This window comes from Macaca thibetana, chromosome 8 (genome assembly GCF_024542745.1).
Source record: "Macaca thibetana thibetana isolate TM-01 chromosome 8, ASM2454274v1, whole genome shotgun sequence".
Lineage (NCBI taxonomy): Eukaryota > Metazoa > Chordata > Mammalia > Primates > Cercopithecidae > Macaca > Macaca thibetana.
The window spans coordinates 12,305,637-12,330,718 of NC_065585.1; the positions used below are offsets into that span (position 1 = coordinate 12,305,637).

General features: G+C 35.9%; 1 protein-coding gene across 14 annotated transcripts in view; it reads right to left on the reverse strand.

The window, feature by feature from the left end:
- PHF20L1 (PHD finger protein 20 like 1) overlaps positions 1-25,082 on the reverse strand; it is a 72,622-nt gene that overhangs the window by 4,761 nt on the left and 42,779 nt on the right. For all 14 annotated transcript variants that reach the window (XR_007728275.1, XM_050801591.1, XM_050801589.1 and 11 more), the window contains 7 exons: positions 19,463-19,519; positions 18,146-18,253; positions 11,599-11,763; positions 7,270-7,451; positions 6,204-6,303; positions 4,432-4,627; positions 1,141-1,501 (listed from right to left, as the gene is read on the reverse strand). Coding sequence is in view for 13 of the 14 variants with exons in the window: in XM_050801591.1 (XP_050657548.1) it covers positions 1,141-1,501; positions 4,432-4,627; positions 6,204-6,303; positions 7,270-7,451; positions 11,599-11,763; positions 18,146-18,253; positions 19,463-19,519 (1,169 nt within the window). In the remaining variant the exon portion in view is untranslated. The remainder of the gene's footprint in view (positions 1-1,140; positions 1,502-4,431; positions 4,628-6,203; positions 6,304-7,269; positions 7,452-11,598; positions 11,764-18,145; positions 18,254-19,462; positions 19,520-25,082) is intronic.

Here is a 25,082-nt window from a genome sequence, read left to right on the forward strand (position 1 = left end):
AAGTACTGCTACATAACCAAATTCCAGCTGGTGGTTCTTAAGAGCAGATGCACCCACCACCTCCCTCCACCATGCCTTGCACGGTGCTACACAGGCAAGAAGGCTTCAATAAAATGCGCTAAATAAAAGAAGTCACTAATTCTATTCTGTAATTAGAATTCCTGACTAATTTAGACTGGCCTCTTCCTCAATTAATCTCAACTGGTGATATAAGTGGACATAAGAGGGGAAAGCAATGATGAAAAGAAATCAAGAGTGTTTCCAAAGACCAGTATAAAATCTAATTAACTATAGACTGGACTTTACTGTTATAGTACAGTAAATCAACGAGGGGAGGGAAAGGCAAAAACCTTTTACAAGTTTCAAAAGTACAAACTGCTTCACATACACATACACACACACGGACACACAATGTGCATTTAGATTTGGCAGAGATAACTCATTTAATATTAAACAAAATAACTTACCACAAACTTTATGATATGAAATACAAACATTCCAATTCAGTTAAGTACTTATTTATAGTAATTACTTGTTGAGGAATGCAGAAAAATAAAAAATAAAAAAAAACTAATTTTAAAGTGGCCTCATTAATTGAAAATCAGTAAAAAATAAAGGTGCATTTCTAAGATAATCCCAGTGAACAGGAAATAAGTTTATAGATGTCCAATGCACATAGATCTGTCAGAATTCAGCTTACTGAATAGTGGGATGCATTGACAAATATGCTAAAAATTTTTAAAAAGACAATTAGAGTGCCACCTTTTATCCAACTCACATAAAGAGGATGACAAATCATTATACCCATATGCACTTTCACAGTCTTACACACAGACATTTTCATTTTGAATACAATGTGGTTCATTTTTTAGAAGCATCTAAATGTACTTATACAATTGAAACTTTTGTTAGAGTAACAGTTTATTGAATTACTACAATTCTGAATTAGGAGATAATCAAATGTTCAAATGGCCAGTGTTTTCCTGTAGGGAAAACAAAAAAATCTCCTTACTTTAACAAGGTACTGGGGAACTTGGAAATACAAGTAAAATCTAGGAATTCAGTATGTCTTATTTTATAAAATTTTCCTTTGTTGTCCTATCATAGTTTCCAAGCAAAGAAAAAATGAACCCGTTTTACCTTTTCAGGCATTCCGTGTTCTTTTGCTGAGTACTGTAAACGGTTTTTGTTTCTCATGTGGAATTCTTGTTCTTCTTCCAAACTACTAACATCATCATCATCTGAGCTCCCAGGGTCTGCGAGAGATTTACAGTCCTGACCAAAACTCTGCGGCTTTTGATAGCTGTGCTCACTTGTTATATAAGTTCCTTCCATTTTTAGGGGCAAACGAGGTGGTTCTTTATGGTTCTGTACACATTTCTTTTCTTCTCGATTAACTGTGTCTTGTGCTACTTTTTTCTCTACCCCAGCTATTATTTGATCTTGGTCTTTTCGTTTCCCAGAACAAGCCCAGAGATGAAGGTCAGGATGACGTTTATTCCTTAAAACAAAGTTGGAAAAACAGCAGTTCAGAGAAAAAAAAAAAAATCTATTAGGGCGAATACAATAATCTATTTCAGAACTAGGTTAGGAGGAGATCTAGTTCTCAAGACAAAAGCAAAGGTATTCTTTAAGTTAACTCCCTCCAGGATTTCATCCAAAATTTGAATTTCTCAATTAAAGAAATAATACTCAGAAAAGCAATAACAAATTTAATTGTGTTGATAGTTCATATCATCATTTGATACATGCATTTCTTTTTCTACCGATTTTTCATTGTAAAATTTGAAAAACTTTAACGTGAGCATATTTTAAAAACTTTTATTCAGTCAAAAAGTGATAATTCCTGATGACAAAAATCCTAAATATAAATGCACAGAAAGTAAAAATTTCTTCTCCCATGGCAAACGTAAATAACTGAGGTATAATCTTCCAGACTTTTTCTGTATACCTAAAATCAGTTCTTAAATGGATAAGTATACACATCTTCTTTTGACACAACCAGGACACATATAATCTGCCTTTTTGTACGTAACATGCTATGGGCATCTTGCCATATCATGTCATACAGATAGATTTCCCTTACTTTTACTCTAGGGCTGAATATTTACAAATGTACCAGTTGAGTCAACCAATTCCCTACTGTTACATGTTTGTGTACCTGTGTGTATCTTTGCGTACAAGTCAGAATATTTCAGTCAGATAAATTTCTAGATATGGAATTGCTGGATAACATGCACATTTATATTGATAGGTACTACCCAAGTGACCTCGAAAGGGATTATACTAATTACAACCCCATCAACAATCTTTGATAATGCCCATTTATCTCGTCCTCACTGAACATGTAAGCATGATATTGTACTAATTCTGCAGTAAGTAAAACAGGAATCCAATCATCAGAGCTGAAGTGAAAGGACATTCGGGAGATATAAACCTTTCAAAAGGCTCAATAATGTTTGCATATTAATAATTTCCAAATTTGATAATACTGAGTTAAATTAGTTCTCTTCCAATAATACTCAAGTATTGTTTCTGAAATGATAAATTTTATCATTTGAATCCCTAGTAATTTAACATTCAGAAAATACTAAAACTCTCAATCAGGAAAAGGCATAGTAGAAGAAAAGCTGGCACTGTAGTCCAATAGTCCAAGGGGCTGAATTCTGCTGTGCCATAAAGAAGCCTGCACAAATTATAAAATCTCTGTCTTTCACTACCCAACAATGAAATGAGGTCGCTTATTATAAGGATTAAATGAAATATCACATGAAAGCACATGACATGTAGGACTTTCAATAAATCGTATATAATAACAGATATTATGATTTAAAATATTAACATAAAGAGGGCCTATAAGTATATGAAACGGAAAGGGTCCAATTAAAATCTTTGGCAAAATTATGAATGCAGAGAAACTCACACCGATACCAAGAAGGAAATCAGGTTTTAAAAAAAGACCTAATAAATTATTCCCTCCCTTAAAGTCTTAGCATTTACATGGCCTTTTAAAAAACAAATTCATATTCAGGCTTATGATAAAAAAGAAGCAAATTTTATTCAACAAATAGTTACTGGGTACTTACCCTACAGTATCAATTGGAGACAAAATGATGAATAGGACACAAGCCCTATTTTAAAGGATCCCATGACTTAGTAAGGGGAGACGGGCATTAAAAAATTAAGTATGCCAAAGTACCTGACACCAGTATGCGTGGAGTTTGCCAAGAAGAACGTGGTCAACTCTAGTTGGGCAGGTAATTATGAAAGGCATCTGCTAGGGGCACTAGTGTTAGAAGCTTATCCTGGGTGTGAGTAAAGGCCTAGAGCAATGGAAAAGCTCGCTTCATTTCGGGATTATGGTTTGGGATAGCTGAAACATTTGGGGGAAAAAGCACAGTGAACATGTGGCAACAAAATGGTAGACAAAGTATGTGTCATGGAAGGACTCAGTTCATTGGGCAACAGGAAGATGCTCTAGTACATTAAGTTGAAGAAAGACAAGCTGATAATTATCTTTTCCTAAGCTTACACTGGCAGCAGTACAAAGAAAGAGCTGATAGAGTACAAGGCTGGAGCCACAGAGAATGGACAAGCATGGCAATCGTTCATGTGAAATCTAACAGCCTGGCTGAGACAGTACCATTGGGAAGGGAGAGAGGAATGGACTGAACAATGTTCACAAATTGCAATGGATAGGATGTGAAAGACACAAGGATGAGAAGGGAAGGAGAGGATGGGGCAAGTTTCTGGCCAAGGCAAGTGCATCCAAATGAAGAAAATCTTGTGAAGAACCAGTGAATCATCCTGTTTTTACTTAAAATGTGGGTTTTTGTTTGTTTGTTCTTTTAAAGAAGAATTCCAGTTAGGCATTAGGAAGGACTGGAAATAAGGACTTCAAGAATATTCTGATACATTCTTTAGGGAGACTCAGACTTGTTTAAGAGAAAATTGTACAGGATTACTAACATATTTGGTGCACAGCAGAGAAGTGAATTTGGTTTTTAGGCTCCCTTCATCCCCTCTAAATCAATCTTTATTAAAAAAAAAATACTCACCCTGCTTAGAATCTATTTCATCTTGATAGCATTCCTGAAGGAGGACACAATGTATAGGGTTCACCACAGCAACTGCACTTAATTTTGCACATATGGTAAGCATACAAAACAGTGGGACAGGAGCTAAAATGTGTTGAAATACTAGATGCTATATACATCTTTAACCACACTTACACATTCTAGGAGAATAGGCAGGAAGCACCAACGCATCCAAAAGGTTGTTAATCTTTCCTTATTTTTAAAAATGAAACTTTATTCAAACACCTGTTCTCTCCTCCAAACTGTTACTGTGGACCATCAAAAGGCCGACAGTGTTGGTTTGAATTAAAACGTCCACGGAAGTGTGACTCTCCCTTTGCCACCCTTCACTTACTTTAGTATTCCAATCTTCAGCTGTAGCCCGTGTAGCACTTCTGTAACACCATAGACATCAGCAAGCAGGTGATGTGTAGAAACTATTTTTTTGGCATTGAGATGAGAATAATTTTCTTTGAAAAATGATAACCCGCACATTCTCCCATTATTCAACCACTCCTTATCATAACGATATTTTGCACTCCACCTCTGACCTGCAGATGAAATTGACATTAAATCACAAAGGATTGTACTTATTCGGATTTTTCTTCAACTGCTACCCTACTAACGTTGCTCATTAAGCAAGGCAAGCTCTAGCACTAGGAGTAGATTCAAAAAGAGTAAGACAGCGTTCTGAGGAACTGGTGCAGGAAGAGCTCCTCACACCTTCAGCATTCCTGCCCATCCAGGAGAAGAAACACCATTAAGGACGTGGTCAGTGGTAGATGACACTTGCAAAGGGAACCCTGAGTGCACTGCTTTCAATTTTTTGTAGTCATCATTTATCCTCTAAAAAGGCTCAAAGGGCTGGATAAAAACTAGACAGGGGTTATTTCTTTCACTAACCTTTGTTTTGAATTGGATGAACCATAGAGTTCTAGTTGAATGAATCGGAACCCTTCCCCCATGTGTGTGATTTCACAGAATCCTATGAAATTCCACATCCTCCATGCTAATACAAATTAGATCCTATTACAATGAGGTGTTTATGTGCCTGTGTCCCATACTATACTACTAGCTGGTTAAAGGCATGGTTTAAATCAATCATCTCACCACAGTGGCAAATAGAAGCCATCCAATAAATGCTTCTGAATAAGTAACAAATGTCTACATTTGTTACTGAATAAATACAATGAATAATGAACACTATAAATGTTGGTGAATGAATAAACAAATGTCTACATTCATATGGCTGTGAATAATTAATTCTCTTACTTCTTACTGTGACTTTTTTGTGACTTATTTTGATTTTTTTCTTTTTTTCCAATAGTCATGGAACCAATTCACCACATGCCTATTATTTGAGAAAACCTAGTTATTTCCTGCCTAGAGGTTGTAGTTAAATTTAACACGCAGAATATGCTCTCTGAAGATCCTCTAGCACAGAAGGCACCAAGTAGACAGCAGGGTGGATTGAGAGTCAAAAAGCACAGATTCCATCTCAGTCGGCCTCATCAGTAAAATAAAGGCATCACAGGCAGTGTTCTAAGACCTCACCTGCTCTACAATGAGTCGAACATGCAGAACTGCCACGTCAGTAGCGTGCAAGTTCAGAATGCAGATCTACTCCGATTGCCACAAATAAGCCTAGCTAGAAATGGATACAGAGGAACAGACAGAGGCTAATTCTTCTCCAGGAAAAAGTTACACCTCTTCTCTTCCAGTAAGATAGTAATTTTGTTGATAAATATATGCTAATGTATTTGTCTAAGTAATCAATGTGGAAAATAAAAGTGTAACAGTGAAAAAATATTTTAAAATTTTAATATGGAAGTTCAGTCTACTTGACCAAGAAGTACAGTGAGTCCTCACTAAGTGTAATCAATAGGTTCTTGGAAACTGACACACTGAATAAAGAAATGAATTGTACCATAAGCTAATTGATACATACAAGTTAAGTTCCTATGGCATATAGCATGCTGTTTCATTTGGAGCCATAGTTTCCAACAACCTATCAATGACATCATGTGAGAACTTGCTATAGTGGTGGTGAACACAGCTGATACACTCTGGAATCCTGGAGGAGACATGGAGGCATCATGGCAATCAGCACGGCGCAGAAAGCCTTACCCGGTGGGTCCCGGCAGATATAGCAGATGTACTGCTCTGGAATGCTCTCCTCCAGCAGCCCCATGCACACGCTGTGTTGCCAGCACAAGCACTCTTCACACTGCAGAAAACAGAGGAGTATTACGGTCATCCGATCCTCACTAGGAATAAGCTAGGAATAAGGATACATGCCCTTTCTTTGAATTGGCTGGCTTGGCTTCTTACTGCCACTATCAGTTCCATTCTTATTCAACATAACAAAATCAAGTCATGACTTAAGATGAATTTTGTCTTTGAAATGGTCAACTACTTCAAGAACTTTCTTTTGTTGCACCTATTAGAATATGCTTTGATCAAGTACTTAAATCATAAAAAAGTCATAATTTCTCTAATTCCCACTGATATTTAGGCAATTACATCATAAAACTCTTAAAATAGTTTATTAAAATGCAGAAATTAGAGGAAAATAAAAGAAAGTTTGTACCAGTGTCTATAGCAATGATCTCTTAAAGTACTGCTTGTGTCGTGAAGCTATAAATTTGTAATTCCCTCCAGAAAACCACTGAAAAATGGGAGGGAAAAAAGATTACTCTTTCTTCACGCTCTCAACTAACATCTCCAAATCTTCTGGCATCACAAAATTTGGGTTATGCTTTCCTTTTACCTTAAATATATCTCTCCTACAAGAAGAAGTTGTTAACCCTGCAACAAAATTTTTCCTTTTTTAAGAATACTGGAAATTTTTATCTTTTAATCACTGACAAGTGAAGGGTGACTCTAAATTGTTAATTATTATAATAATTACACGAATGCAGATGAGAAAGAGAAAGGTTGATGTAGCCTGCCCATTTGTGTGAGGGCTTACCGCCCTAATCATTCTAAAGAGTTTCAGCTTGAAGGCACTGAACTACGTACCTAGAAAAGAAAGAGAGCTGCTAAAATAAGAACATTGTCTACTTTACTTAATGAGGAAATCTCCTAATTATTACTATGGTTAGTAAAGAAAGAAAACACTGTGATGCATTTGCTGAGCACCTGAAACAACTAACTCATTATTATATATAGGGAAGAGAGGTTAACCAATTACCTGGATCATGAAACCATTCTCCTCATCCATCTCACAAATACATCGCACAATTTCATTAAGAGCATCATCTTCATCCTGAGATTCCTCAAAATTGGTTGAATCAAAGTCCTGATTGTATTCATCCCCACTCAGAAGCAAACTCTCCGTTGAAGAATCATCTAGGAAGTCTACATCTGATAAGTCTAGAATATATATAAAAAGTATACTCAGTGCAACTTTTCTATTTTCATGTTATTTTTCATAAAGAAAGGAGCTACGAGAAGTGATCATAAGCTATTAAACATTTTAAAAGGGGGAGCAAACAAAATACTGTACTGTACTTGTCTCTGGACATGGAAAGAAAAGATTTTTGAAGCTTAGGTATATGACTGCTTTACATCTTATAGTATACACTATTATAAGTAACTCAAAGTATCTTTTAGACTTCATGCTTACAGAATTTATGGCTAAGGCTGATGTCAATAATTTAAATTTGCATAGTTTCCATATACTTTCACAAACATTATCCCTTCTGACCCTCATAAAAACCCTGGGTTGTCCCCTTGTGATTTCATACTATCAGTGTGACACCACTGTCCATGGATCTGGGGACAGGTATGTGTAGTAAGCCTCCATTACCCAGCACAAGTTGGCTCTAGCACACCACTGATTCTTCATTCTTTTTTCTTGTTTTTTTGATTAATAAAGTGCTTTTTGAAAAATCACTAAAAAAAAAAAAAAAAAACTCTGGATCGTAAAGAGGACAGGTTTTATTATTCGTACCATAAACAACTTCAGCGAGGTAAAGGAGCTTGCCTAGGGTCTAAAATCAACAATACCATATTGACAGTATCAGTAGCATCAACTACTATAGCACTTAGTAAGCACACAGTGCTATATTAAGCACTTTAAACATAGGATATATAACTTGCCTGGGAAACGGAGCCACTGAGCAGGAAAACCAACTGAATACCAGGAATGCCTGATTCTCAAGCCTGTGTTCTTAATCACTTTACCAGTATTTCTTAACACCAGAACCGTGAGTTCCCCAAGGGATTTTTAAAATGTATTAATTTTGTTTTGGTAAAAATATTCTTTTAAATTAAGCATATTCTAGAAACTAGACTATACAGATGACTACTACACACAACGCAATTTTCATGCCAGGTTTTAGGCGTGTGTGTATAACAGTGTCAATGCCAAAGCCTACCGTTTTGCTCAGGTTACTGAGGAAATGGAAATTGAGACAGACATGGGGGAATCTTTATTTATAACAAAGGAAAAGAAATGATGGAACATTAAAATTTTTGCAGTAGTGTGGATGGAGAAATGTTAGGAAAACTGAATCATGAGACACAGAACATCGTATAATGCTGTGTGAGCTCCTGACAGAGGCTAATCAGCAGAGCACCTTCCTACCTCACACCCTACCCCCCAGCCACATTCTGAGTTATCCCTTCACCTGCTTATCATCTGTCTCCTCTTACTAGAATATCAGGATCCGTAACAGGAAGAATTTTGCATTGTTGAATTCTACATCCCCAGTGATTAGAATGAGGCCTGATATATAATATAGCCACTCCAGAATGTTTGTAGAAGAACTAAGGAGAGAGTCAGAGAGAGAACATCTTCTTTTCAGACTGAATCAGATTGGACTGAAGTTGAACAGATTTGAACTTTAAAAATTCAAGCTATTTATACTTTACATATTCATGTGACTTAGTGTTTCCTCTATCAGCTTCTAATCTTGTTTACTTTTTTCTTGTTTCAATGTTTTTGAATGCTTTGTTATTGATTAATGTTTTATAGAAAAATACAGTTTTCTTCTCGTTGAAGTCACAGGGACATATGGAAGGAAGGTCAGCAGAAATAAATAGAGAAATATCTGAAAATATTAATGGAGCTAGTAAATCAACTAGATACGGAAAATCTAATATGAACAGTGTAACTTGTTTTAAAAGAACCTAAAGAGGAAACTTTCAACCATCCATAATGTTGCTGGCTTTAATCCAAATTTTCTTTTGGGCTTTCTCAAGTACAAGTTCATTAGAATGTGGATAAAACCGTTTCAAACACTGTCATAGCATATAAACAGTATTAAATGGGCCGGGCACAGTGGCTCACACCTGCAATCCCAGCACTTTGGGAGGCCGTGGTGAGAGGATCATTTTAAGTTAGGAATCTGAGACCAGCCTGGACAACAAAGCAAGACCTCATTTCTACAAAAGCAAAAATAATTTGCTAGGCATGATGACCTGTGCTGGTAGTCCTAGCTACTCAGGAGGCTGAGGCCAGAGGATTGCTTGAGCCAAGGAGTTTGAGGCTGCAATGAACTGTGATCACACCACAGTACTTCAGCCTAGGCAACAGAGCAAGACCTTGCCTCAAAAAATATATATAAAATAAATAAATAAAATAAAAATTAATTTGAAATTATATCATTAAAAGGAATTACTGTATCTCACATATACTTGCATGGCAAAGATTACCAGGTTTTATGGTGTTAGCAAGCAAATTTATCATATTCTCCAGAAAATCTAGTTTGAATAACTCCCAAGCACTAAACATATGCTTAGCTGAGGTTTGGAAGTTGAGTAAAATGGATGATAGAGCTCAAAGTTATATAAGAAGCAAATAAAAGTTCCCCCTTACACTTAAATAGCCACCTAGACCATGGCTCCAATTGAGGGGCCACAAGAACAGCTGTTGCCTTCCAACAAGTACCCCTTAAACTGTCATTGCTATTTCCTGAGACAGCATTTTGCAAGTATGGTTCCCCGATTAGCAACATTATCACCACCTGGGAACTTGTTGGAAATCAGAAATTCTGAGGGTAAGGCCCAGAAATGTGTTTTAACACCTTCTCTGGGCAGTTCTGACACATGCTAACATTTGAGAACTTCTGGCCTAAGACCTTACTAACATTCCTTTTCTTTCTCCTGATTCCATACTTGATCATAAGGGCAGGGCAGAGATTAAGAAGAACAGAGAGTACATATCTATGGCTCTATTTATGCTCTTTCAAGGGTTCTCGTTTCAGCACCACAGCTAGCCTAGATATAACCCCTATTCTCCATCTCTGTATAGCAAGAGATAATCTTCAGATCTTGATGATTCACAGTAAAGGTGTTCTTGACGTAATTATCGACCTCTGCTTCTCCACAGAATCACCTAGAAGTTGTATCTTGCCAGGATCCTTCCAGAAATCTCATTCAATTGTGCCTCATGGTAGGATCCACGATCAATATAGTTTAAAAGCACCACAGCAATGATTGTAAGGTCCATCTGGGGTGAAGAACCACTGAACCATGGGAAAAAGCAGACTTGTATTTGCTGGAAAAGAGTGGTGGTAACTTCTTTTTAATCCCCTCCCATACCTCAAGCTTTTAAAAATATAATCTCACAAGTGTCATGTGCTATAAAGGAAAGAAAATGTTTTCTCCATAATGAGCCACGGAGGACTTAGACCTGGAAGCAAACGCTGCAAAAGAAAATATTTAACCTAGTATCCACCATCAAGGGCAGTCAGAAGAAAGAAAAAGGGAGGAAGTGAGCACACTCATAAGGATCCTAAGTTGTACTTATGCTGAAGGCCCCGTCCCTTATTCCTCACTCTGACTCTGGTCACTATTAGAGCTCTACTCTTATGCCACAGCCCTCAATGTCTAGAGCTGGGATCTCTCTTCCTATTGCTTACAATATTGGAAGCAAGGTAAGAATATTCAACACTTTCCACTGTCAGGACTGGACCTGCAGGAAAGTAACAGATTTGAACTCCAGTGCTCCCTTCACTGCTGACGTGGCCTTCTGACTACCTAACGGCACTTAGTTCCTGCCTGTATTTAAATCACTTGTCTGACTACATCCCAGGACTTTGGTTACAGATGTATCTGACCAGGAATTCAAAGTATACTTTTAAGATTACCATAAATATTTATTTAAAAAAAGCCTTATCTATGGAGTTAAGACAGACCTTGGTTAGAGTCTTAATTCTAACACTACCTAAGCCGAAAAGTTACCCTGTAAGTTTCGGCTTGTTTATATATCAAATGTGAATAATACCTACTCTGTAAGTTGATAGTAAAGAACATAAAAATATATGTACAAAAACCTACAGAAGTATATACACTAGTAATATTTTCCTTATGACTCTCTTTTCCACCAATAAGTATAAAGCCAATTTAACTTTATATAAATTAAAAAGTAGCTCAAATTTCTCCCATCAAGACTTTCATATTAGTTTAGCTAACAACTTTTTAACTCATGTGCCCTTAACAGAGTATGTTTTATTCTCAGTTACACATTTAAGAATTGTAAGTCTTGTTTTAATCATCACATAGTTACACATACTTTCACCACTAAGATCAACGGACAGAATTGCCCTTGGGTACTGATAGGTTGTAGTTTTCTCCATAAACATGCTTCGTGGAGCCAGAGAACTCCCAGAAGATCGAGTTAGTGGAGAAGAGCACCTTTCCAAAAATTCGAGGGAACTGTCTTCATAGTCTGAATAGTCTGCAACATAAGATACAGAAAGAAATATTAATAAAGTGTCAGATAATTAAGGTCACTATAAAAATAACAAAAGTCATGTTTCAGGATACGTCAAATAATCATGCTACTACTTTCACTTCTCATCCATGAAAAGCTACATATGTATCTGATGAACTGGGTTTAGCAAGAACAATTGGGAAACAAATATACCCCAGACAATATATGCATAGTAGGGGGCACCAGGTTCTAACTGGTACCAGTAAACTTTTGTGAAGTAGTACAGAGGTGAAAAAGGATTATTTCTACATTTTCTCTCCATTATAATCACAACTGTGTCTGCAGTAAAATATGCAAGATGACAACACATGGACACATGGGGAAGAACAACACACACTGGGCCTGTGGGAAGTTGGGGAGAGAATCAGCAAGAATAGCTAATGCATGCTGGGCTTAACACCCAGGTGATGGGTTGATCTGTGCAGCAAACCACCATGGCACATGTTTACCTGTATAACAAACCCGCACATCCTGCACATGCACCCCAGAACTTACTCGGTTGGTGCAAAAGTAATTGAGGTACTTTTGCACCAACCTAATAAAAGTTGAAGAGAAAAAAGATATGCAAGGTGGAAATTAACCTTTTTCTTCCTCACAATTCGTAAAGAGGTTCTCCTGATGCCTGGCACACCAATTACATAGTGATAATCTGATCAATATATTTTTCAAGTAAAAAATCTCTGAAGGTAATTAGTCCTGGAAGAACTCTGTAAAAATTCTGTTTTTCTCTGTTTTGGAATGAGTCCCACAGATGTTTGCAAGGGGAAAGGCCACATGCAGCCTACTGGAGAGTTGAGGGTATAGTGAGGAAAGGAAAAAAGGAGGTGGGGGTGTGATTCCAGGCATGTGGGAAGGCTCTGAAGCTGAAGAGTGCATGCCACATTTGGCAAGCTGTAAGACTGGCTGGAACACAGTGAATAAGGGGGAAACAAAGCTAGAGTGACAGGAGCCAGAATAGCTTTTTAAAAAAAGTTTTAGCTTAATGCAATAAAAAGTCATTCAATGCTTGTGTGGAGAAGGAGCAAGATGTGACAGTTCCATTTCTGGAGGATCACTCTAGCTGTGGAATGGAGAATGGAGTGCAGGAAGGCACACATAGAAGTGGGGAGATGGTTCAGAGGCTACAGCAGTAGTCCAGACAAGAAATGCTGGTGGCTCGGTACTTAGGTGATGGCAACTAAGGAGAAGTTTTCAAGGAAGATGGAGTGCTATTATAGACTAGAGGCCAAAAGCTAAGATGGCATTATCATGATTGATTCCTAGGTTTTTGCTTGAGCAACTAGGCAATGAAAGTGGGTCTGAGATGGGGCTGAAGAGGAAATGCGAGGTGGAGAAACCAGAGAAGAAACAGAAATTTAGAGGAGGGCTCTGTAAGATGGGATATCTTACACATCATCTACATGAACCTTAAGATGTGGGAAAGGGGAATGGCAGTGGTGAGAAATGCCAGAAGAAGAGGAGAAAAGCAGACATTCCCTCCACTTTAATAGAGACAAAGAAGATGAATATTCTCATGTAAGCACACAGATGTGGTGGACAGAGTATGAGCAAGTTCCCACCTGATGATGTCTGTCTCCTCAACTCTGTGAGGAAAATGATGTCAAGTGAGGCAGGTTAAGAAATACATGAGAGGTGGAAATGAGAGGCGGAAACAAGTGGTAAAAAGGAAAGACAGAGAGTGGAAAAATGAGCTTATAAGAGAAGTACTGGTCTGTACTAAGTATCCATTTGAAGTTGGCAGTTGTGGGAGGCAGAACAGTCTGCCAAAAATGTCTATGTCCTAAACTCTAGAACCTTTAAATGGGCTAAGCTATGTGGAAAAGTGGAATTAAGGTTGCTAATTGGCTGATCTTACAACAGGGAGAGTACCTTGGATTATAGAGTGGGCCCAATGTAATGGTGAGTGTCCTTAAAAGTGAAAAGATGGAGGCAGAAGAGACAATGTGAGAGTGAAACACTATAAGAAAGACTGGACCATTTGCTGACTTTGAAGATGGGAGCAGGACAAGGGCCAAGAAATGCAGAAGCCTCTGGAAGCTAGAAGAGGCAAAAAAACAGACTGTCCCTGAGAGCCTCCAGAGAAAAATGGAGCCCTGCTGATACCTTGGTTTTAACCCAGAGAGATCCATTTTGGACTTCTGACCTCCAGAATCTTAAGATAATGAATACGTATTTTTTTAAACCACTGATGTGCAGTAATTTGCAACAGCAGCAATGGGAAACTTACACTCGTCATCATAAATACCACAGAATAACCAGCACTGATTGAGGGGCCAAACACAAAACTTACACTCGTCATCATAAATACCACAGAATAACCAACACTGATTGAGGGCTCTCCATGTGCCAAACACAAGCGTCCAGATTCCTGGGCCTCATCTCCAGTACACTGGGAATGAAACACTCCCAGATAATGCTGATGCTGTCAGATTATAGCAGTCTTTGGGCAGCACTACGCCATTCCGACTCCGGTGGCCTCACCGTAACCGCAGTTTGCCCAACACCATATTACTTAGGCCCAGACATGGAAAGGGCATTTATTAAATGCTAGGTACTTTATCAAGTACTTTACAATGATTACTTTATTTAATTTGAATAATAAATCTATGCAGTAAAACAACAATTACCATTTATTTTAGAAGAAAAGAAATTGGGATGTAGAGAATTTAAATAACCTGCCAAAGGTCACTTAGCTATAGTGTTATGGGCAGGATTTGAATCCCTATACTAAACCTTCAAGGCTGCCTTCTTATCAGCTCCATTCTATGTTGCCCTTTCAGCAAAAGTAAAAGTAGAAGCAGAATCTGACTGTAAAAATAATGAAAGAAATCTCAATTTTGTCCTAAAATAAAACATGGCTGATATTTAATAGGTTTCATTAACAAATGAATAAAACTTGGCATTCCGCACCCTGTCTGTATTCCCCACTCCAATTCCCTCTGGCTATTATGAATAAAAGTCTGTTATGCTTCAAGGCTTAGATCAGAAGTGGTCTCCTACATAAAGCCCCTTCCTTGATGTGTCAGCTTTTCTAGCTTAAATGTTTATCTTGGACCACTCTTGCCACAAATATCAGACTTTCCTGGTAGAGATTTATGTACACTTATCTCTCACACAATATACTTCAATGACTTACAAACTAAAACATATCTTAACCTACTACCTCATAAAATAATAAAACAACTAATCTAAATTATTATTTAGCATAACTGCATTAAAATAACAGATAAGAACAAGAACTTAGTATGCCAACAACAAGTAAAAACTTGTTGAAGAGAAGAATACACAGTTTGATAAACAGTATTTCAGGTATTAATAACATAGCATGGTGGTTAAAGTTAAGAATTCAGACTTGTAAGTCAGACTGCTTGGATTTGAAATGAATCTGCTTTTCACCACTTGCTAGCTATGAGAGCTGGAGAGCTCTCTTTCTCACTCTCTCTAACTGTTGGTAAAATGAACATAACAGATCCTACTGTAAAGGGTTAATATGAGGATTAAATGAAGTACTAATATTTATAAAATGCTTAGTTTGGGGTACATAAGGTACCAGCAGGATATATAAAATAATGTTGAGTGGTAAATAAAAGAAATAATTTTGAAACTCCCTCATGGTGCTAACTATAGACTAAAAAACACACTAGAAGCCTCATACAGTAATAATGTCAATTCTTTAACATTAAGACGTCTTTCAAATTTCAAAGTTACTTAAAATCCTGTATTTCCTGCTTAAAGACCACTCTTCTAATTTAACCATCTGGGGAAAAATGCTATTTCTAAGATAAAGTAAATAGCTCAGAATAAATTCTCCTCAAATGCAATAATTAATTAGAAGGATGACAGTGATGACCAAACTCAACACCTGCTGTTTATAAATAGCAATGTTTTTGTGCATCTTACCAGGACTCTATTTACAAAGTTAAGGTTTTCATTTGTAAGCTTCATTTTAAAATGTCAACAAATATATAAGGTTTTCTTTTTCATTAAAAAATAAAAATATATACCATTTAAAGTATGTTTTAATGCTCTTTGTAAAGGGTTACCATAGTCAAGGGCTGGTCACAATTCTAAGGTGCAGTTTTTTTGGCCATTTTTCTTCTATTCATCCTAATTGCTCTTCCTTCTCTCAAGTTACAATTTCCTGCCTTCTCCTAAGCTCTAGCCCTCATTGTGCTGCCAAGTGTAGCCCCCTTCTTATTTTGTTTTGTATCAGCCCCTGTTATCTTTTTCCCCACTTTCACAGGTATTTTGTATATAAGATTCTGCGTCTGCTACTAAATATTAGAACAGACCACGGTTTACTGCTGTGCCATAAGATGACTTGAAATAGCTGGCCATTCCTGCACTGACAATGCAGGTCTCCATTGGAACCCCTAAGCTAGGCAAATCCCTCAGAGCCTTTGGTCAGGTGGGAGTTCATCTGGAAGTTTTATTTGCAGCCTGAGTTTCTCATTTCTGTATTGTGACATACTGTTCACAGGAGGGTATTCAGTCATCAAATGAGTTCACAGTGAATAGTTTTTGTTTACTAAACTCTGGAGTTTCCTACCTCTACATCACTTCTAGTTTGAATTCCACAGTTATATACGAAGCGGTGATGGAGAAGTGGGCAGAAGGGAAGGGAGTGAGGAGCAAGGCACACATAGAAGTGCCCGGAAATGTTCAAGACTCTTTGGAAAGCGGTTTCAAGCTTATGAACCCCATTTTGATCCTGTACCTTCAAATTTACTCTGGCAGCTTTAGAATTTGAGAATGTGAAAACTTCACACTCTGTGGGAAAATTGAATGTTTTTTGGACTATGGAGAGAGTTAAAATCTGAAGAATTTACTAACAATGATTACCAACCACAAAACTGCCCAGTTGGATATGTATTTTTTAAAACTGTTTTTATTAAATGTCTCATAAATACAAAAAATGGGTATGACACAAAGAATATCAATAGCACAAAACACTTAGGTACTGATCACGCAGTTTAAGGGAGTATCATCATTTTTGAAGGTCCCTTTGCATCATTTTCCAGTTTGAACTGATAACGCCCCTTCCCCACCTTAGAGGCAACCTCTATCCTGAATTTTTGTTCATCATTCTCTTGTTTTTCTTTCTGCTTTTCCCATATACAGTCGAATCTCTTAAAAATATAGTTTTATAACTTTTTTATCTTTACATAAATGAAACATTGTTTTCTTCAGTTACTTGGTTTTTAGCTTACCATTTTGTTCCCGTGATTCTGTTGCTGTAATTCATTTATTTACTCCACTGAAGGAATGCATGACTTTTGATGGAGAGCTGGGCTGATCCCAGTGCTGCTGTGAACACTCTCATATTTGATGCACCGTGTGAGTTTCCTCAGGGGTTTTTAGGCCACATGGAACACACATCGTCACCTTACTCCCTGGTCCCCATCTGTTTCCCACAGTAGATGTGCAGTTGCCTTCATTTCCTTAGCAACATCTGTTATTATCTACTTGGTCAGTTGTGCCAATACAGCATGTATGAAACAGATTTCACTATGTTTTAACAACTGAGTTTCATCTAATTTTCTGATAAAATTTTGCATATCAATCCTCTGTGGTCATATCCTTTTAACACATTGTTAGATTTAATTTCATAACATTTATTTATGGATTTTGGATCTATATCCCTAAGAAAGAGTTTGTGGCTGGCTTTCCCATATTATTCTCTCCTGATTTTGATAGCAAAGTTATTTAAATCATTTAAAATACATTTAGAGTTGTGTTCGTTCCTAGGGGTGCCATAAGAAAGTACCATAAATTTAGTGGCTTAAAACAACAGAAATTTATTTACTCAAAGTTCTGAAGGCTGGAAGTCCAAAATCAGGGCTTGACAGGGAAGTGCTCCCTCTGGAAGCCCCTGGGCCAAACCTTTCCTTGCCTCTTGCAACTTCTGGTTCCTCTGGGTCCTTGGCTTGGGGCTGCACTCCTCTGATTTCTGCTCCATTTTCACATGGCCTTTGCTGATACCAAATTCTGTTGGTTTCTCAAATTCTTCTAAAAATATCTATTTCACTCTCATCCTTGAAAGCTAATTTAAGGAATTCTACAATTCTAGACTGAGAATAATTACTTGAGCATGCTAAAGGGTGCTTGGTCAGGGCATCAAGTCTACTATAATGCTGGAAGGAAAAGTGTCTAATCAGTTGCAACAATTAATGTATAGGCCACAGAGTAGTATATTTTTGAAATTTCATGTAAAGAAAAGCTACAGGAACTTTTCAGTTCTCAACATGGGGATCTTGTCATGACTCCATTTTGTAAAAGAAAAGGGGAATCAAAGGAAACTTCGAATTTTTTTAAAAAATGGGAATAACCATCTCAGTGTACTTACCATGCTGCTTAGATTTCTTTTTCTTTTTTTTCTTCTTCTTCTGTTTTGGTTTGTAGTGATCTTTGTCTCTCTTCTCTCTTCTTTCCTTATCCTTTTCTTTTCTCTTACCTAAAAGATAATAGCGAATACTTCAGCAATCACGACTGATCCTGAGTTGTTCCTTTGTGGTTAACCTAAAAGCAGCATTTATGTTTTAATCAGCTATTCCAGTCACCTGCCCAGAGTGGATGGGTTCAATTAAACTGTTCATGTCATGACTCTGGAAGTCCTGATAAGCTTATTGGACTATAAGGGGGATCTTCATTAGCAGTGCTGAGAAATCCCAACTCCTGATACCTTAAAGTTAACACAGACAGTAGTTAAAACCTTTCAATGAGTAATATTCTCAATTTTCTGATGTGGTAAGTAGTTAAACTCCATAATTTACAAAGGACCTGAATGAAGAGACTCAGCATTTCCACATATAATTTAATGAGAGAATAAATTAGGAGATTAAAAAAAAAAAACAAAAAATCTGATGGACTTTTTGCTTTGGATAAGCTTTAAAAAATAATTAAACCAATTTATAAACAACTCCTCCAGTCTTTATTTACATTCTCTGTGTGTTTAACAATGAAGGCTAAGAACATGAGGAAAAAAATGTATTTCATTAAACTAATTTTTCCAAAATTGTAAAGCATTCTTTTCCCTAATCATATGTACTTAAAAAAATAAATATTAGAGCAGTATCCTACATTTCAAATTAAATCATCACACATATCCTACTAGCTATTGCTCCAACTCACAATGGTTTAGCCTATAATTTATCAAACATATTTGACCAACTTTCAGTGATTCAAGCTCCAGTTAACTAATCTACAGAATATTTAAGACTATCATCCATTATTTTGTGACATTTAGTCATTACAGCACAGAAAATAGAAAATATAGCAGAAAACTCAATAACATTTTTGTAAAGTATAATGAAGAAGAAAGTGTGAAAAAATTACTATTTTAATCTATTCATTCTCTAAAGTCTCAACAATATTAAATCGAGGTCTATTTTTGAATAGCCATAATTTTGACTAGGGATGATCATAAACACCAAAGTTCCTTCAGAGAAAGCAAGAGACTCTCTTGATAAAAAAGTTACATATAAAACAAGATATGTGTTTAATAAGTCACGTATCTGGAGCTGACTAACACTAGTAAGAACTAAAACAGATGATCACTTACACCTAAGGAAGCATTAACTGGTAAAGAGTAAGGGGCAGACTATGTCCTCCCTCTCTGTCAAGCTTTATAGTCTTTTGCTTAAAGATTACTTTCTGTTCATACCAAATGCTGTTGAGCTTTTTTCTTCCAATTTCACTTTTTTTTCAGTTTTCGATATTCCTGTGGGTTAGGGGAAAAATAAGTAAGTTTAATCAGAAAAACTTAAAAGTATGGGACAATATTTTACATTACAATTGCTCATAAAACTCTATATAAGACTCTTTTTCTCCTAACGGTCTACATGTTTTACTGCCTGAACTGGTAACAAAGCAGTGAGATTTCTTACCTTAAAAAACAACCAAAACAATAAATTAAATGAGATTTTTGTTATTCAAACTACTTAGGTTCAACTTCTGGTTCCACCACTTACTAGCTCTGCAGCCTTGAGAACATCATTTAATGCCTCTGTACTTCCATTTCCTTATCTGTCAAACAGGAATAAGTCTATATGCCTCATGCAGTCATAAGGATTATGTGAGTCAAAATATGTAAGATGTGTAGTCCCAAGATGGGTAAATATGTAATTTTTTTCATTTTCTCTTTTGTGATAGGGTAATAATTTGAGACTACACTATTTCCAGAAATAGCATAAATATGAGTCTAACCATAAAGAAAAAGTTAACTGTACTAGGCCATCAGTAAAGGTCTACTCTAGCACCATAGCCTTTGGCAATCCAAAAGATACTGAAATTCATCTGAGTAATAGTTCCAGGCATCATTTCTACTTCTGTGACAGTTATGATATGAATGCTATCTGGATTATCAAAATGAAATATTAAACTCCATATTAAAGTATACTGGTTTTCAACAATCTGTATATATTTTTAAAACTAATATTTAAGCTCTTGTGCCTAAAACAAACTTGTACCTTTGAACTACATCATGAATGCACTGTTAGGTAATGATAATAGTCAAAATAAAACTGTTCTGCAAACCATTTTTGTTCTATATATAAATGTAAAATACAAAGACATACTTATACATTAAAATATTCAATCTCAATAAATATTCCAATAAAACATAGGTAATAATAGTCTAAAATTCATTTTTAAACCAATATTGCCCTTTTAATTACTGTGCAGCTGACACAGGTACATTTAATCAATTCATATTCAACCATTCCCAATGCTAATATCTATTTGTGGCTAGTGTTAATCTAAGAAAAATACTACAGTGCATTTAAAATACAATTTTAGTCTACTAAATTATGCTTTAATGTCACCATTTACCAATTTTTTAAGATCATTCTACAACAGTATCAAAAAAGCTGATATTTCACTCATCTTACTTCAAATATTTTCTATCATTTAAACATAACAAAAATATAAAAATACCACTCAAATCAAGTGCCAATAAGGCTCTAGCAAGTTTAAACCTAAATAAGAACACCGATAATCTCCATTTGTTATGACAGAAAAAATGAAAGGGATATCATAGCAAAGAGAAATACAATTAAATTTTCTTATTAGCAAGACTGCTGAACAAATGCATTACTTCTGTTTACTACTTGTTGCACTATTAGAACTTTATAAATTTTATGCAATTTCCTTGAAAACAGTAAAGCATTTACAATGCAAATCATGAGGAATGTGCTTTCCAAATCCTCAGTGGTAGTGCAGATATATTCAGATATATTGCTAACAGTGATCATTGCCTCTTAGGCTCCTACATCTCTGGAGCACTGGATCTCTAGGGAAAAGGTGGAGCAATGATGTTTAGAATCTCCTGGAGTGGGGACAGGGAGTAAGATTAAAGGAACTGCCTTACTAGGCTACTTTTACTGACTGGAATGTGTGCACCCCTTAGGTACTTGACAGACAAATAAAACAGTTATGAACCACCGCACCAGAAACACAGAGATTAACACAGCGGAAGAGATGCAACCAATCCCAGAGTGGGGTCCAGAGAGTGAGTTCTAGATTTAGTTTTTACATGTTCTAGTGGTTTCCAAACCATTCGATTTCATAAATGACAAAATTTCAAAAGTAAAACTGGGGGACTCATAAAGGGTTGTCAATGTTTTACTCAAGTAAGGATATTAAAATAAATATTCGTATATGCAACAGTAGGATTTTAAAAAATACTTACACACAAATAGGAAAATAAAACAGACCATTCCAGAAGTCAACAAGAAAAATAAGTTTAGTTTTACAAGAAGTTCACTATCTCGTCCTTATTTTACCACGTGCCAGAATTTGGTAACCAAAGTATCAGAACATTAGTTTGTAGAATAGTAATTTTTAAACTAAATTTCAGCAACAGAACATTTAAAAAAAATATATAGATATATTAAAAATATATATAGATATATAGATATAGATACAGATATATATTATCTGGCAGCTGAATGCAAAATGCAACAACAAAAACCAAAACACAAATGGAGCTACTCTAGTTAAAGTCAGAGAGGCAGATCTCTGAACCATGCCTGCTTGCATACAACTCAAAAACTAGTAATGTAGAGTGATTTCTCAAGCCTCCTCTGGTATGCTAAACATTACAGATTCTTGTGGCTAAAAAGAGAGGCAATCCCTGAGACTCTCCATGGAAACCCCAGGCTCTGTAGAAGCCATGAACATTTGGTATGAGGGTGGAGGCAACAGAGTCTCCAATTGTAGTTTTGTTTTGAACAAATCTGGAAAATAAATTGAAAAACAATTTAAAACAAAAAGACTTTCAAATAGTAAATGTAAAATTGACGTGAGGTGTTGGAATAAAAATGAAGGCCATTTCAAAACCCGCCACAGGCAGACTAGGTAGAACTGACAATATGCTATTTTGCCATACCAACTTACACCAATCCCAAGACCTACTTCTGTTTTTCACTGGTGATAAAATGTATTATATTAACCAATCCATAATATAATTCATGAACACTCTACAGAAGATTCACTAAGAAGAGTCCAACTATCTTATCTATGATGATAAACCTATACACATGTATTTACTTATATCTACATTTCATTCAAAAACTAAGATGACTTTGAATGACACTGAAGCAAAGCCTAATGCATTTCATCGAATGCTACCCGAAAACTGAGGGGACCTGCTCATGGACATCCTGACGTTACATAAAGGTACACTCTGCATGGCCACGTCAAGCCAACATTCCTATCCATGCTAACTGAGACATGCTGCAATAAAACAGGTAAATGCTCCTTGATATTTATTTAGTAATTTGCTAAAAAAAAAAAAAAAAAAAAAAAAGATGTGTTACTAAAGGTATTTCTTTTAATACAAGAGTAACTAAAATGGCTCAAAATTATATTCATACAACCTACTAATCCCAATTTTGTCTTCACAGTGGTTACAAACAATAAAAGTTATCATCTCTAAAGCTATCTTAAATTGACTTTTTTTTTTTGACGTTTTTAAGCTGAAAATAATCCTATTATATATCACAATCTTTTTTTTGAATAAACATAGACTATCAAATGCCTAATTAATGGTAAGTAAAACATCAAGACTGTAGAGCCAAAAGTGACCACAGACATCATCTACTATCATCTCATCATATAGATGAAAAACTGAGTTTCAAGGAAGCAAGAAGAGAAGGCAGACGGTTTGTCTCTACAGGGTTTTTAAGAGGCTTTACCAGAGGCCTCTTGGGGCAACCTTTTCTTCCTTTACACCCAAGAGTACTTTACACCTCTTCAGGCACTTATATCATGCTTTAAATATTTGTATTTCAGTTACTAGCTTTGTGTCCCTTCTAGACTCTAAGTTTCTGGAGGGCAGATTCCGTATCTGTTCACACTGTGTTTCCTACCTAAAGAGAATTGTGTGACAAGGGGCAACAGATAACTGTTGGCCCAAGGTGCCTGTGAGAACCTGAACCACGAGTTTATTTTTCAAAAGACCACTTTTCAAAAAACTTGATTTACTGTATCCTCCCAGATACTAACAGAATTAAGATTTCCTGAGGCTGTATCCTTATCTAAAATTGGCTGGCTCTGTGAGAAAGAATCCTGATAGTAAAATAAAAGCAAAGGCATCAATTTTTACAAAGATACCAATTACTTGTTTGGTAATGTAGGCAGCAATAGCATTCTTAACAGTGGCTAGTCATGTGGGCATCCACCGCACTAGAAGAACAGAGAGAGAATATTCCAAGTTCATTATCTCTACTGGAAAACAATTAAGAACAGTAGTATAAAATAATTGGACTATTTGCAAATCTCATCAATCCTTTAGCATCAACTGCTAAACTCAGCAGTGTGAATTTATCTTGCTCCCCCAAAAGTAAAAACCTAACCATGTCGAACAATCTCACAGTTAGCAACTAACACCCTCATCATTCTAAACTCCCCAAGAGTTTCAATTTGACAAAAATAACTCAGAAAATGTCTCTGACAAACTGTAAAGCATGTTTTCAATTATCAGTTTTAAAATTCAACAGTAACAAAATTTTCTTTTATAATTAATATGGATACCAACCAAACATACGTGTGTGTATGTATGTGTGTGTGCATATATGTATATATGTATCAAAGAAATAAAAACATAAAAACCTGGTACTTTGACTCTAAATCTAAGAGGACTTGGGGAACAGACAGAAGCATAAAAAATACAGCAAAATGGTCAAGAGAGGGTAAATAACAAAAAGGTTAAGGAGAAAAACATAGAGACCACTGAGAATTTCAATGCAAGTGGGACAGGGGCACAAGATTGTAATCAAAAGGTGTTCAGTTAGAACATGACCTAAATTCTACTACTTTCCTCAAAAACTAAAAATTAAGAGGTCACAGAAACAAATTAGAATTTCACCTCCCTCTATTCAAATACTGTGTTCAATCCTCTAATAAACCTTCAGTAATTAACAATTAAAACTATGCATTTCCTTGCTATAAGCAATTAAAGTTGACAGCTACTGTACTATTAAGCTCATTACACCCAGAAAATCCTTACTCTTCCACAAATTCAAATTATAGCTAAACTCCTCTCTACCTTTTACTTTCCCAGAAAACGATCTTATTTTACTTTTCCAATAGTTACTGCTAATATTTAAAAAGGGAAAGAATATTCGTGTGCCTTCCTCTAAGGTAGTCAGCCATAGTGCCACAAATATGCTAAAAATTCTGAAAAGAGGAAGTTAATAATCTGGTTAGAAGCAAAATCATCTAAGTCAAGGACTTTCATGCACAATCACTACATTGATATTTTGATATTTTAGGATATACAATCTGTTAATGTAAGACTCTTAGTTATTACACAGTTACTTATATTGATCTATATTTCAATACTGTTACTATTATTAGAATACTTTTAAAGAAAAATGTAAATATTTTCACATGTACATCTGAAAATAATTTTCCCAATGGATATACAACCTTACAACTTTAACATGTTTTTCATATATTCAGTACAGTAACAAATGCCAGATCGTAAAAGAACTGAATAAGACCTTTACCAAAAAAGTATCTCAATGGGTCAATGATAACTCAGAAATCTTGTGGAAAAGTGGAAAAGAAAAATCAATTAAGGAAAGACCAAGAGTCAAACGACAATAGATCTGATTTGAGAAACTACAGGAAATGTTTCAAAATCTACAAATATTCAGACTTGGGTATTTTATTTTTTTAAACATGATAAAGAATTATCATGTACAAAGTAACTTCGACCTTTATACAAAAAGTAATAAAAACAAGTATATGTCTCTTAAGTTACTTCAATCATTTTATTT